At 41.9% G+C, this 16,525-nt stretch overlaps 1 protein-coding gene across 1 annotated transcript; it reads right to left on the bottom strand.

The window, feature by feature from the left end:
- Positions 1-6,195: 6,195 nt before the first annotated feature.
- On the bottom strand, positions 6,196-6,927 carry LOC119322501. Its single transcript, XM_037595986.1, has 2 exons — positions 6,777-6,927; positions 6,196-6,679 (listed from the first exon to the last, which is right to left on the bottom strand). The coding sequence occupies exons 1-2, from the start codon at positions 6,854-6,856 to the stop codon at positions 6,256-6,258; spliced, it is 504 nt and encodes a 167-aa protein (XP_037451883.1). The 5' UTR covers positions 6,857-6,927; the 3' UTR covers positions 6,196-6,255.
- Positions 6,928-16,525: the final 9,598 nt, after the last annotated feature.

Genomic DNA, 16,525 nt, shown 5'->3' with positions numbered 1-16,525 from the left:
GACCTGCAACCCAAAACCAGATTTGGACTGTCGACCGACATGCTAGACGTGGTTGGCAAAATCGTAGTATTTGCCCTCTTTGCAAACAAACCCAAGAAAGCGGAGCTCATCTATTCATTCATTGCCTTTTCAGATATGGAACCTCGTCAAGGATTTGCTAGGACTACATGCTATTGACACATTCACTTGGGTGGCGAAGCACTCCCTCAAGCTTTGGTAGGGCAAGATGCCAGCTGAAACTTTCCTAATAGAAAGGCAATGGCCTCCCTCACCATGCTTGTTGGTTGGCCTATTTGGAATGAGAGGAATGTGAGGGTATTTAGGCACAAATCCACTCACCATTGGTGATCTTTACTGCCATCAAGAGAGAGGTGAAACTTTGGGTTCTTGCGGATGCTAAAAAACCGGGCAGTATCATGCGGGGAGAGTAACGACCTTTGTAATTGGTTGTATGTAACAAAACACTTTCTTCTCTCTTAATTAATGAACGAGACAAAGCTTTTGCATTTGTTTGGAATAAAAATATATGGCATCCATTCACTATGGGGATGACCCCGGGCTCCCAGCGACTGTTTCTGGTCGGTCGCCAAAGGGCAGGCCAAGGCGACCACTAATTGACCCAAAAGGCCTGATTAACATTTTTTTTGTTTAAAACTTGCCATGTTAAACCTTTTTTTAAAGTTAATTGATCTAGATTTTTTTTGCCATGCTAAACTTTAAAACTACCATCTTCTAGATAAAAAATGCCATGAACAAAAAATCACGCACTAATTTATACAAAAAATTCATGCTCTTAAAAAAATATGAAATTGTTGTTCTACTTTATAAGTCTGCTATCCTCTAGATAAAATATTATATCTTGATAAGCCCCAAAAAACTGTCATGCAATATTTTACTGCGATTTGATTTATGCATTGATTGTTGAACATTGTAAATGGAGTATATGATGGATATGAAATATGTGAATGCACATTTTATAGTTCAAAATGTGGAAATTTTCTATTCAAATTCTGGAGAATTATAAATTGAAGGGAATAAATTATGGGGAAAAAACCAACTGTCTAACGGGCCATTACTGTGCACATGATTAGAAAAAGCAAACGGGTGCGATGGAGACTAACAGCACACGTGTTTCACTAACGAATAACATGTGCGATTGTCCACAATAGCAGACACAATGCGTATGCTGATGGACACATTGAACACTGTACACTATTAAAGAGCGTGTGTGTGACAGAAACACCTATCTTACACACTTAATAAGTAAAAAACATGTGCGATAGTAGTAGCACTGCATACATTTTACAGTTTTTTGACGTGTGTGATATGGTTTGCATCTTAAACGGCGCGGTAGATTAAATGTTTGTGATAGACATTTTTTTTGCACACGCGCTACATCAAACAATCGTCTCGGATGTCGGCCGCATTGCAAATGTTACATTAATGTATAGCACGTGTGATAGATGTATCACTCCACACAATTTTTACGTAAGAAAAGTTTGGACGTTTTACATATCGCAAACGCTTGCTTCAAGAGTCACGTGTGGGATAGGCTTTGTCTTCACATATAATTGCTTTTGCCAGAATGTCTGCATGTTCCGAACTTCTCCTTCGAAGGAAAACAAGGACAGGCGCATTTGGCGCTCTTTGGACACCTCGATTAGATAGCCTTCGATCATGCGTACCCACAACATCAGCACAATCAGCTGCACCAGGGTATCACGAAGCTCTGTATATTTTTTTTTTTGACACCTTGGGACATGTCTACACCAAGATTTTCAAGGAATCAACACATGCAGAGAATGCCATGGCATGATTGAAGGACCTGCAACTAGCGAAGGCGGGGTTTTAGATGCGATCAAGACTTGGCTTGCGGGATATGTTTCCGTCCAGACGAGACACGAGTTTTTGTGAGCCTGGTGGTATGTCACTTGCATTAGGAGCCTCCGCAAGTGGGGGCGCCAGCATTGGAGGACTTGTTGGTGGTGCTCCTCCGAGTATCGAGTCGTGATTTCAAGGGTGAAAACCCAAGGTCTGGCCTTTATTGGTTGTGTCTGGCAGTGGCGTTGCTTTTGGAGAACCTCATGTGTAGTCCGGGTGCTGTCTTTGGTGGTGGTTAGAGTGCTGCTAGTGCGGGTGATTGATCACCGTAGCGGGTCTTTTTTTTCATTTTTTTATCCTTTCATTTTCTTTTTTGGCTGTGTGCATCCTGGTTGTTTTAGACATCTTGTTGTTGCAGAGGCCGGGTGTAATTGATATCTGCTTGATATTAATATATTCTCCTTTTCAAAAAAAAATGTATGCACCCTCGAGCCCTATCGCAGATGATTAATCTGGGCCGTGTGTGATGGACCCCCTTCCCCTTCTATTCCACACCTTTGCAAGGCGACGGTTCAAAACTTTATCACTGTATCAATGAATTTGGGTTTAAACCGTTTGCATAGAACTTACTTGCACTAGGATAACGAGAGTGTTGATAATTTGCTATTTAAGTGCAGTCTACCAAAACTCATTTGGCAGATTGTGATATGTGCTTTTGATCTGAGTAGGCCGTCTGATGGGGTTTATGATCTGGCTGGTGATCAGTCATTCCAAAGAATTTGAGAGCCTTGGTAGTAACAGGGGGGTTACTAAACCTTACTTTAAAAATTTCCTAATGGCCCCCAGTTGCTGTAGTTTTTAGCCTATGTCGCTATCTTAACAGCTGGAGTATCCTATAGAGAGATTCAGAGCGAAGAACTGAAGCGGTATGCTCCAGGATCAAGATAGTGCTTGAAGAAGCTTATGCGAGATGTCATGGCTGGGATCCTTGCCGCAGACGCCTGGGATTTTGGTCCTTGATCTGGTGTGATTCCCTGGTATTTGTCTTGCCAATGCTGTGTGGTGGTTGTGCCTATGTTTAGCTGGTTATATTTTGGTTTGTGCTGTTTATGTTTAGCGAGCCTGTTCGTCGTGCGTTTGTTTTGCTTTTAAGCTCTTAGCTTGTTTCGTTTGTAAGACAATCGTGGTAGCTAGTTTCTCTAATGAAAATCGACGAGGCGGCTCATTGTTTAAAAAGGAGGTATCATTTGCCGGTTATGTCGAGGCAGATCAAGAGGCCATAGATGGAACCAGGGGCACTACTATGGGGATACGATGCCAACGGCCATGCCCAGTTCCATCACATTTCCACTGCAATTGTCATGAGTTCGTGGGTAAAGATAGTGTTTTTTTTTAATGGTCAAGATAGTGCAGTTTCCCGAGAAAATAAAGATAGCGTAATGACAAAAGCAACACCGTGAATCTTCAAATGTGTATTTTTTTTTCTGCTGGAAAAAAGATCAGAGTTATAATACTCCCATGAGAAACAATATAGCCACACGAGCCACCAGTCTGGCCTTCAACTTCAGTCGTATAAATGGCCTAGGCACAGACGCATAAACAAACTGGGTAGTGGTATTTCTCCCAAACTGATAACTGTTACCAGCCAAGGAACTTGTCGATGAACCGACGTTGCGACAGAAGCATTTCTGCGTCAGCGGTCGACTGCTTCATGGAGAACTCAAGGGAACCTGTACTATCTAGGTGGGCAAAGTGGAACAAACAATAAGGTGGGTGAGATTAAGCAAGAATCAAGGCAGTGACAGTTTTGTACCATTTGTTCCAGTGAGCCTCGAGTCACTCCATGTCACACCAATCCGTCTAGTCCATTGCCTTGCCTATGCAGTACAAGCGTGAAGGTAGTTAGAAACGCATAGTAACAAAAGGGAACATGAGCATAAACCAACTTGCAAGCCACAAAACAGGTGGTTGCAATATGCATGGCAAGGAGGCCATAGAAATCAAATCATCTGCCTGACATGGTTGCAGATTAGGGGACATGAAAACTTTTGGGTCTAGGCCATGCCCTAGAGAATTAGGATTGACACAAAACAAAAACCAAAGGATAAATAAATTGGGACAAACAGAGTATGGGGTGGGAAATCGGAGAGAGTATTGGTCTATTGGATGACAAACTGGGGATGAGAACAAATGCCGCGTCTTAGGGTTTTGCTGTATTGGATTCATACTGGACCGCACGATCTTCATGATGCGAACCGTGTGCCCAGAAATCCTGGCCTGTTCTTCAAACAAACAAAACTTGCAGCTTCAGAAAATTCAGAAATCAACTCAAAAATAAAAAATTCAGAAATCTCGCTTCATGACAATACCACCCGGCCCATTGAAAACCCTTCCCTTGCCCAAGGGTAAGAGGAAAACAATTCTCCAGAATGTGTACTAGTGCTCATGATGGTGAAAAGGATATGGCTCAAACATCAACTCCATAGCTAAGGAATCTCAGCTGACTGGTTGCATGAGAATAATAATGAGAGTGACAAGAAGAGCTGGAATTCAGGTTCAGAAAAGACTGCTGGTTCTCAGCATTAGAGCTCCCACTAATGAGGGTTACCAGGATAATAGATGAGCTCATTAAGCAGTTTGTCCCCATACGAATCCCCTTTGCCCAAATTTTCAGTTTTCGGCATGGATGAGAGGGGGTTGCAACACAAGGATCCCAGTATGGTTTAGTCCTCTCGTCTAGTGACAAATTCCCCCAAGTGGAATCATTGTACAGTTGTATGGATAAACCAAAAGACCTTGAAACTACATATTGGGTAAAACACATTGTTCTCCTGATAACCATGAAACTTGAGGATTCAGAGCAAGCACAATTTCGGAAAAGTCAGATTCCATAGAAGTTAATAAAGAAGTCACTTCATTAGCTAGGACATGTCACATTCAAAATAAAGGTCTCTCCTCTGCCAGTGCTTAGATCATACAGCTCACCTCGACAGCCCAGAAAGTAGCCTTTTTGGTAACAACAAAAAACTTGTAGGAAAAGATCCTTCCATCTTGAAGCAACATTCTTGTTGAAAGGCTTGTTGTTCCAGGCAGTTTATGAGTAAACACCCTGTTTTATTACAGAACGACACAAAATGAGAAACATTAACAAAAATAAAGCATATGGTGAGTGTCATAAGAGAGAGGCAACTACATACACAATCTAGCGGCTGAGAGCTGAGATTATATCACAGCAGAGGTGAGGATGTCAATAGTTACATAAAAGATTATACATATATACTCCCTTCGTCCGAAAATAAGTGCCTATGATTTAGAATCGAAGACACTTATTTTGGGACGGAGGGAGTAGTAGTTAGCCATGAATAAACAGAATATATGCAGATCAGTTATTAGCAATGAAAAACACAATAAATAGCATATAAGTATATAACAAGGTAGAAGGCCTGAACAACTCATAGATGAGGGTAAAATGCACAACATTTTCAGAAAGGGTGGCTGAAATCAAAGCACAGAATTTATTCGCACCTAAATATATATACTGTAACAGCAATTTCTTATGCATGCACAGGAAATAAGGATCATAATGGCGATGCCAAGAAAGACCTCACACAACACATTCACAAAAACAAAGGCACACATTTCGAAACTTCAACACAAGAAATTTAGAGTAACAATTTACCAATGGTGATGTAGTAACAAAAGTTATTAGCTCTATAACATGCATGCAGCCATTAGAACCAATATCTGAAAATAGTCCACAATCCAACTCAGAGGCTGAACTGATTAGCACCACCGCACCAATGTAACTGGTCAACACGTAAATCACATACCCTGACTACATGTGGGTGCAAAAAATTTATCCCAACAGGCAACAGATCTTAGCTAATTAATATCTATATATCCAAAGTAATTATCACCACCAGATCCTGAAACAAAGACACAAAAGGGATTAAATACCCAAACCGGAGAATCATGGAGCAAGCAGGAGCAGGCTTGAGCAGGAGCAATGAAAAGTGATTGCCTTCTTCTTTTCCTATCTCCCTGCTGGAAGTTTAGAGAGATCCCTGGGAAAAAAAAATCTGTACACAGGAGTTAATTTTATTTTTCCCATTGTACGACCCATTAAATTACGCAAAGATACAACACTAAGGAACTTAAGAAAAAACAAAAATGGTACTGCATGAAGTGTGATATGACAACCAATAAAAGCAGGATTTGAAGTCCTTAGATCAAAATACTGAGAAATAATAGTACATATAGTTCTCTCTCTCTTTTAGAGAAGGAGTACATAGCCCCCGGCGTCTGCAATACTTGGAAATTTTATAAGCAGTAAAGCCCATCCATCATGTCAACTGAAATGAAACAAACACGATCTGGTTGCACTTAACTACTACAAATTGTTCAAATGTCTACTCATCAAAAGTGTAGATCACATCACAAGCCAAAGAAGCCCCATTTCTTTGGTGGCTCGGCTGCCTTGCCGTGCTTCTCCTCCTCCTTGGGTGATTTGGCATTCACCCCTCCATCATCCTCCACCTTCAGTGACTGCTTAGGCCCTCCGACCTCCTCCTCATTGGGTGGCTTGTCAGTCCCGCTGCCCTCCTCCTCCTTGGGTGGCTTGTTAGTCCCGCTGCCCTCCTCCTCCTTCGGTGGCTTGTTTGTCTCAGCCTCAGCGCGTGCTGCCTCCTCCTCCTGCTCCCTCTCACGCTCAGCAAGCTTATGCAACATCTCATACCACAGGTACTCCAACGCGGGTGTTAAGTAGTATACGACGGTCCCAATGCTGGCCGCCACACCGGAGTAGATCAGCTTGTAAGTCAGGTCCATCAGCCTTGTCTTGGCGTTGACCTCGTTCTTCCTGCGTTCTCAAGGTTTAAAGCGTGAACATTTGTCAGTAGATTGCATCAAACCAAGCAAAAGGAGCAGAAATTAAGGAGACAAAGAAGATTAGTTACACTATCAGGGAGCGCAGTGCCACGTTTTCTTGAGCCAGGTTGTCGATGCGCATCCAGATTTGATGGTTGCTCCACAGCATCTCTGCCCGGAGATCCAGCACCTCCTTGGCGCATGCGCCCGTGCAGCCAGTCCAGGATGGGGCAGCCCCCATGCCGGCGCCAGGCCCTCCAGTCCCTTTCCCGTTGCTGTTGGCGACCGGACCTCCAGCCCCGTTCCCGCCCCCGCTCGCGAACCAGCGCCTCGTCCTGCGCAAGCACGGGAGGTCGCATCAGCGGGTACTCGCAAGAAAAGAATGATTTCTTTTGGACAACGCTAACGCCCACACGTGTGGTGGGAGCCAAACTCGCTCACACGCCCTATAACATACAGACTATGCCATGTCACCGCATGCATGTGGAAATTTTTTTAGATTTTCAGTTTTTAAAATATTTTATCTCTTAAATGAAAAATCCGACTTTTCACCAATAAATCCCTCGCGACGAGATCTTCGAAACTAGATCTCATATCAATATATTTCAACGAAATTTTTTTTGGTTAAAAGTTGCCATGTGTATTGCACATGAATTGCCATGATGTTTACACTAAAGTTGCCATGTTATGTTTCAGCTATTTTCTTCTATATTAAAAAGTAAATTTTGACATATTATAAAACGGAGAATTAAGAAACTAGACTTGTCATGCACCATAAACTAAAATTGCCATGATACAAGCACTTAAAATTGCCATGATTCATGCAAAAAAATATTCTCATGGTCAAAATATTAGAATTGCCATCATTAAAAACTAAAATTGCCATGATCTAAAAACTAAAATTGCCACATGGCAACTTTAGTTTAAGCACCATGGCAACTACAGTGTAAACATCATAGCAACTTTTGGGCAAAAAAATTTTTCGTCGAAACATATCAACATGGGGTCTAGTTTTGAAGATCTCGTCGAGACGGATTTAATGGTGAAAACGGATTTTTAATTTGTTTTTTAATTAGGAGATAAAATATTTTTAAGTCGAAACAAAAAGATTTTTGCTGATGTCATTTGTTCATATGTGGGAAAATGAGTGGTGATGGAGGCGTGTGGGCGATGTGCAAACGCCCACACGTGTGGGCGTTAGTTTTTCCGTTTCTTTTTCTTTTGTTTCCACGGACAAGAAACAACATCGCGGGCCAGCACATCCGCCCAAATAAAAATAAAAGTTGTTTTATTTTGCGCATCGACGGGGAGAGCAGTTGCAAAGCATGGGAGACTAGAGTGTTGGTTTGATATGACGGCTTAAACAAGCCAGTTAGATCTATTAGTCTAACAGAAAAAAAAGGAAAGATAAGGTTAAAGAAAAAAGCCCCACGCACCAACGTACGTGGGCTTTTTATCCCAACTGAGGCGCCCTGATCGGGGGCACCCAAACCAACTGATGGTTTAGGTCCCCTGTCGCCAGCGCTACATAAAAGGGGTACGGGAGAGGGTTGGCAGCCTGCGCGATCACAATTCACGTACGGTTTCACTCCCCTCCCGATATTCTCTCACCTCATCCGATCAGGGGGAGCGCTGCAGCGATTGGAAGACCTACTCCAGCCGCCGCTGCCGTCCCCGGGCAATGCCAGTGGCGTCCTGAGGGCATCAGGACGTTGAGGAGGACTTCTACCTCGACTACATCACCCCTGCATCAAGTCTGCACCAAGCAGGCGATCATGTCCACTGCCGTGACACGTAATGATCCCCTAAACCCTTTTCTGTTCATGTTTTTTAGGTGATCTAGATGCAATCTGTTCCTGCTAATGGCATCCCAGAGATGCATAATTATTCCAACAATGGTATCAATCGCCAAGTTTGATTGCAATAGGTCCCTATATTATTGATCTGTAGATCAACATCAAGTTTAGATCAAGTCAGGTTTAGGGTTCATGATCAAGATTGAAAGTTTTAGCCCCTGGTTAGCCCAAAGATGCATGCTACTGTCTTGATGCCCTCTGTAAATCATCATGGTTTAATTCTAATATGCTACGGATCAGTACTGCCACCTACGTTCATCAATTCTAATTAATCTAAGTTAAGATCTAATGCTCACCTTCATGTTAAGTTGATTAAAATTGATCATGTTTAAGTCCTGTTTCCGTATGCATTATCAACATAGAAGGCGGAGGGATACACGCACGTCAACAGTAGCAACCCCTCATGTTTAAGAACCCTAGATTTTTTCCCCAATTCGTAAGAACCCTAATTCTGCAATTAGGACTGTTTTCCCCCAAATCAAGCACTGATGGAACGAACTGGAGAAGAAATGAGGAGAATCCTCACCTAATGCGCTGTGTAGCCGCCTCTTCCCTTCGAGGCCCGCATCGCGTCCACCGCGGTGCGAGGGCGGAGACGCCGTGACGCCACCGTCCTCGGGATGACGTGCGGAAAGAACTTCAGCCGCTGCCGCCGTGCTTATGGACGAACGCCAGCTCAGCCTTGTGGTCGTGCTCGTCGTCGTCACCCCGAAATGGAATCCTAGGCGAGCATACCCCGCCCCTTGCGCGCGGCGTCAGCAGCCACGCTCGACGGAGAAGCGCGCCGGACTAAGTCCGCGGCACGCTGCTCCGGCGAGCGCAGCCGCAGCGCCGCCTTGGCCGGTGCGCCTCGGGCCGCCGTTGTACGCCGTTGCCGCTGTCTGTAGCGCTAAACGCGGGGGCGGAGGGGTCAGGGGAGAAAGTGACTAGGGTTAGGCCGGTCGACACTTTTGTTCGGGCTCCAAGCCGCGCCGGCCGTCCGATTCAATCGAGCGGCTCTCAGCGACGCGGAGCACCGGCTCGGGCCTTCGGGCATTAATGGGCCATTTTCGGTCACGGGCTTCGGCCCAGGTTGCCTTAGCCCAGCGCGTTTTTTTTCTATTTACGTTTTTCGCTGCTGGGTTGGGCCGTTGAATAACTGTGGGGTATTTCGGGCCAAAATCACTGTCGCGTTTTTTTGTTCTTTTTCCAGTGAAAATAAGTTAATAAATATTATGTTATGCACTGTTTAAACCACAAAATGCGTAAAAAAATATAATAAACACATTATTATTCTGGGTAAAATTGAACCAACGAGATATTTTATTCAGGATTTATTATGTGTTTTGGATGATGAACTTTTTTAGACATCAAATAATGATAATGTTTTTTTATGTTGATGTTCAAATTGAGAATGAAATGACTCTAATTTTAATTCGGACCAACGTTGTTTTATTATTATGAGTCATCCGCTATGATATTTTAATTCCATGTTTTTTCTGCCCAACGTTGTTTTGACATGGAGTTGAAATTAAATACTTGGCATGTTTGTTTATTTACCAACGCAAATTTATAATCATGCAAGTTTACTTATGAACTTTTATGATGATTTTAGCTTCCGCTCCATTCCGGTCCGACACGATCGAACCACTTACGGGGAGTAACTCCCCTCGTTGGAAGTCCCAAGTCGAATTATGTTTGGGTTGTAATGAATTTGACTATGCCTTGAGGGAAGAAAAACCTGTGGCACCTGTGGCAGGTGTCACAGGGTATGCAGAACTCAAGAAGGACTATGATGTCAAGATGGAAAAGTGGAACAAGTCCAACCATATTGCGCTTCTCATCATGAAAGCGACAATATCGCCGGACATTTCTGAAGCACTCCCTAAGAAAGACACTGCTAAAGATTTCCTCACTGAAATGGAGGAGCAATTTAAAGGCTCCGTCAAAGTGTATGCTCATGAGTTTTTTGCTAAGCTTCTTCAGAAATACACTATTGAAAGAAATGTTAGGCATCACATATTGAGGGTGGTAAATGCTTTCACCAAGCTTAAGGCTTTGGAGTGTTCTTTAAGTGAAGCCCTTCTTGTCATAATTATTCTTGAGTCTCTTCCTGAAGAGTTTGAACGATTTAAGGTCAATTATAACTCTCTAAAGGAAAAATGGCAACTCTCTGAGATGACCGCAAGGATCGTCCAGGAGGAAGAGAGGATCATGAGGAAGAAGAAAGACCATATTTTTCATGTTGGCTCTAACAAGAGAAAGCATGACGGGCAAGGTTTCCCTAAGCCTCAGAAAAGGCAAGTCAAGAAAGAAGGCACTAAGCCATTCAACCCTAAGGCATTCAAGGGTAAAGAAGCCGGTGGTTCTTCTTTTGCTCCTAGCAGCTGCACTGCTGGAGAAAATGCTTGTAACTTCTGCAAAGAGGAGGGACACTATCAAAGGGACTGCCCAGGCTTTCTAAAATGGATGAACAAAAGAGGTATTGATGAAATTACTTTTGTAGATGAATCTCTTTATGTTGATTTTTCTATAAAGTCGTGGTGGATTGATTCAGGGGCAACCACTCACGTTGCTAACTCTATGCAGGGATTCGATACGATCCAAACCATAAGAGGAGGAACAAGAAAGCTTAAGGTTGCGAACGGAGTTGAGGCCGATGTTGAAGCTGTGGGATCTCTCACGTTGGAGCTACACACTGGCCACACTCTTAGATTGAATAATGTTATTTATGTGCCTACCTTAATTAGGAATTTGATTTCAGTTTCTCGTTTAGATGATGATATGTATGAGTGCCATGTTGGCAAGAAACAATTTGCTTTGATCAAATGTAATAAGAATGTAGGCATCGGTGTTAGACGAGGCCAACTATACATGTTATCTCTTAATAATGATTCAGTTATGCATGTGAGTGATGAAATTAATGTTGAGAAGAAATGGAAAGGAGTTAGTAATTCTTCGAAATTGTGGCATTGTCGTTTGGGCCACATTTCGAGGGGGAGAATGGAACGCTTAGTTAAAAATGAAATACTCCTCCCATTAGACTTCTCAGATGCAGACAAATGTGTTGACTGCATTAAAGGAAAATTTGCAAAAACAATTAAGAAAGGAGTAGTAAGAGCCATAGGGGTTTCAGAATTAATTCACACCGACATATGTGGACCCCTTAATGTTAAGTCTGTAGATGGTTTTGATTCATTCATTACATTCACAGACGACTTTTCCCGCTATGGGTATATTTATCCCATACGTGACCGATCAGAAGCTTTGGAAAAATTCAAAGTCTATAAAGCAGAGGTTGAAAATCAACTGAAAGCAAAAATCAAAGTTGTACGGTCTGATCGCGGGGGAGAGTATTATGGTAGGCATGCTCCTTATGGGCAGATTCCTGGACCTTTTGCCAAGTTCTTATCTGAAAATGGAATCATTGCTCAGTACTCAATGCCTGGTGAACCACAACAAAATGGTGTGTGATACGTCTCCGTCGTATCTATAATTTTTGATTGTTCCATGCCAATATTATGCAACTTTCATATACTTTTTGGCAACTTTTTATATTATTTTTGGGACTAACATATTGATCCAGTGCCCAGTGCCAGTCCCTATCTGTTGCATGTTTTTGGTTTCGCAGAATATCCATATCAAACGGAGTCCAAACGGGATAAAAATGGACGGAGCTTATTTTTGGAAAATATGAAAAATTTGGAAGGAAAATCAACGCGAACCAATGCCCAAGGTGGGCACGAGGCAGGGGCGCGCGCCTGCCCCCCTGGGCACGCCCCTACCCTCGTGAGCCCACCATAAGGCGGTTGATGCTATTCTTTTGCCGCAAGAAAGCTAATATTCGGAAAAAAATCACGGTGAAGGTTTCAGGCCAATCGGAGTTACAGATCTCCATATATACGCGAAACGGTGAAACAGAGCCAGGAGAGAACGCAGAAACAGAGAGATAGATCCAATCTCGGAGGGGCTCTCGCCCCTCCCAAGCCATGGGAGCCAAGGAACAGAGGGGAAACCCTTCTCCCATCTAGGGAGGAGGTCAAGGAAGAAGAAGAAGAAGGGGGCCTCTCTCCCCCTTGCTTCCGGTGGCGCCGGAGCGCTGTCGGGGGCCATCATCATCACCGCGATCTTCACCAACACCACCGTCATCTTCACCAACATCTCCATCACCTTCCCCACTCTATCTATAGTGGTCCACTCTCCCGCAACCCGTTGTACCCTCTACTTGAACATGGTGCTTTATGCTTCATATTATTTTCCAATGATGTGTTGCCATCCTATGATGTCTGAGTAGATTTTTGTTATCCTATCGGTGATTGATGAATTGCTATGATTGATTTGAATTGCATATTTTATTATTGGTGCTGCCCTATTGTGCTCTCTATGTCGCGCAAGCGTGAGGGATTCCCGCTGTAGGGTTTGCAATATGTTTATGATTTGCTTATGGTGGGTGGCGTGAGTGACAGAAGCACATACCCAAGTAAGTAGGTTGTTTGCGTATGGGATAAAGGGGACTTGATACTTTAATGCTATGGTTGGGTTTTACCTTAATAAATCTGTAGTAGTTGCGGATGCTTGCTAGAGTTCCAATCATAAGTGCATATGATCCAAGTAGAAAAAGTATGTTAGCTTATGCCTCTCCCTCAAATAGAATTGCAATAGTGATTATCGGTCTAGTAACGTAGTTAGTTGCCTAGGGACAATTCCACAACTCCTACCACCACTTTTCCACACTCGCCATATTTACTTTAGTTGTGTTTTTATCTTAGCAGCCCCTAGTTTATGTTTACGCTCTCTTTACTTTCTTGCAAGCCTATCCAACAACACCTACAAAGTACTTCTAGTTTCATACTTGTTCTAGGTAAAGCGAACGTCAAGCATGCGTAGAGTTGTATCGGTGGTCGATAGAACTTTAGGGAATATTTATTCTACCTTTAGCTCCTCGTTGGGTTCGACACTCTTACTTATCGAAAACTGTTGCGATCCCCTATACTTGTGAGTTATCAAGACCTTTTTCTGGCGCCGTTGCCGGGGAGCAATAGAGTGGGGTGAATATTCTCGTGTGTGCTTGTTTGCTTTATCACTAAGTAATTTTTATTTGTTGTTCTTAGTTGTTTTCTATCTTTAGTTATGGGTAGGAAACGCAAAATACCAAAAAATTAGTTGTACCTACTGCTCCAATGGTTGAACAACCACTCAAAATCTATCACACTGCTGAAGCTTATTACTTGGATCATCTTCGATCCCTTTGTGCTCGGGCTCAAACCCCAACTAGCTTAGTTGAGGGAGAATCTTTAGATGAGAATGCTTGTTATGTGCGACACCGTATATCTAAAAAAGGGAAAATATTATGGGATCAAATTCAATGTTTGCAATGCTATGCTTGGACTTTATGTGAATTATATGATGTTACTTGTTGTTCTGAAAACCCTAAGAAACACCTTCCCTACCAATGCTTGTTTAGTGATAATGGAATAGTATCTTCATATGCTAAGGGTGTTTATAATTACTATGATGTTCAACAAATTGAAGAATTTGTTGCTTTTAAGGGTGCTTATGAAATTGCTTGTTTGATTGAAAAGTATGATGCTACTCTCCACAAATCTGAAAATTTTGCCATACTTGAATATTGCTATGATAATTATGCTTCTAATGCCTATGTTAAACTATATCTTGAGGCCTACTCCACTGTCCAAGAAGAGACTAATATTTTGCAGGAAGCTATGGAAGAAGAAATTGATGAAACTGTGAGCTCATTGGATGAAAAAGATGAGGAGGAGAGCGAAGAACAAAAGGAGGAAGAGCGGATTGATCACCCGTGCCCACCTTCTGATGAGAGTAACTCTTCAACTCATACATTGTTTAATTCCCCTTCATGCTTACCGAAGGATGATTGCTATGATAACTTTTATGATCCCTTTGATTCTTTTGAAATATCCCTTTTTGACGATGATTTCTATGCTTGTGGCCAAGATGCCAATATGAATTATGCTTATGGAGATGAACTTGCTATAGTTCCTTATGTTAAACATGAAATTGTTGCTATTGCACCCACGCATGATAGTCCTATTATCTTTTTGAATTCTCCCTACTACACTTTATCGGAGAAGTTTGTGCTTATTAAGGATTATATTGATGGGTTGCCTTTTACCATTGCACATGATGATTTTGATGAATATAATATGCATGTGCTTGCTGCTCCTACTTGCAATTATTATGAGAGAGGAACTATATCTCCACCTCTCTATGTTTCCCACACGATAGAATTGCAAGAATCCGCTTATACTATGCAATGGCCTTTACTATGTGTGCATGAATTGTTCTTTTATGACATGCCGATGCATAGGAAGAGAGTTAGACTTCGTAGTTTCTTGATATATATTACTTTGTGCTCACTACTAAATTACAAATCATTGTTAATTAAAATTGGCTTTGATATACCTTGGGATCCGGGTGGATTCATTACTTGAGCACTAAATGCCTAGCTTAATGGCTTTAAAGAAAGCGCTGCCAGGGAGACAACCCGGAAGTTTTAGAGAGTCATTTATTTCTGTTGAGTGCTTTCATATAGTTTAAAAACAGAAAAATAAAGAGGGGAAACCAAAAACTTTTCAAAAAGGAAAATGAAAGTGAGAGAGACAAGCATTGTTGAAGTGGGGGAGCTCCTTGAACTTTGTTCATGCTCACGGCAACTTTGTGAATCTTGATTACAGAAAATTTTCAACAAAAATAATTATCCCCTTGTACAATTCCATTGTATTATAAAAAAATGTGCCAAGATTTGCCTTTAGGATGTTTACAATGCTTGTTGGTTTGTGCGGTGCAGGACAGAAACTTTGGCTGTAGTGCGCGAATTTTAATTTTTTACTGGAACGTCAAATGGTTCTGATTCTTTTTGAAATGCCTTTCTGTACAAATTTTTTATTTTTCCTATTTTTTGCAGAATATTTATAGTATTATAAGTATGGTGAATGTTCATATTGCTACAGACTGTTCTGTTTTAGACAGATTCTGTTTTTGATGCATAGTTTGCTTGTTTTGATGAAACTATCAATTTATATCAGTGGGTTAAGCCATGGAAAAGTTATATTACAGTAGACACCATGCAAAAACAAAATATGAATTGGTTTGCAACAGTACTTATAGTAGTGATTTGCTTTATTATACTAACAGATCTTACCGAGTTTTCTGCCGAAGTTTTGTGTGGATGAAGTGTTCGATGATTGAGAAGGTTTCGATGTGAGAAGAAGGAAGAGAGGCAAGAGCTCAAGCTTGGGGATGCCCGAGGCACCCTCAAGTAAATATTCAAGGAGACTCAAGCATCTAAGCTTGGGGATGCTGGGAAGGCATCCCCTCTTTCTTCAACAAATATCGGTATATTTTCAGATCCGTTTCGTTCATGCGATATGTGCAAGTCTTGGAGCGTCTTTTGCATTTAGGTTTTTATTTTTCTTTTATGCACCATGCTGGTATGAAATGGTCCTTGGTTGATTTACAGAATGCTCTATGCACTTCACTTATATCTTTTGAGTATGGCTTTATAGAATGCTTCATGTGCTTCACTTATATCATTTGAAGTTTGGATTGCATGTTTCCCTTTACATAGACAACCGCCATTTATATAATGCTCTTTTGCTTCACTTATATTTGTTAGAGCTCGGGCATATCTTTTGTTGAAAGAATTAAACTCTCTTGCTTCACTTATATCTATTTAGAGAGATGACAGGAACTGGTCATTCACATGGTTAGTCATAAAATCCTACATAAACTTGTAGATCGCTGATTATGATATGTTTGATTCCTTGCAATAGTTTTGCGATATAAAGATGGTGATATTGGAGTCATGCTAGTTGAGTAATTTTGAAATTGAGAAATACTTGTGTTGAGGTTTGCAAGTCCTGTAGCATGCACGTATGGTGAACCGTTATGTAACGAAGTCGGAGCATGAGGTGTTTATTGATTGTCTTCCTTATGAGTGGTGGTCGGGGACGAGCGATGGTCTT

The sequence above is a fragment of the Triticum dicoccoides genome, chromosome 6B (assembly GCF_002162155.2).
Source record: "Triticum dicoccoides isolate Atlit2015 ecotype Zavitan chromosome 6B, WEW_v2.0, whole genome shotgun sequence".
Taxonomy (NCBI): Eukaryota; Viridiplantae; Streptophyta; class Magnoliopsida; order Poales; family Poaceae; genus Triticum; species Triticum dicoccoides.
Note: the sequence above shows the minus strand (reverse complement) of the source record. Positions and strands in the feature narration are given on the sequence as shown.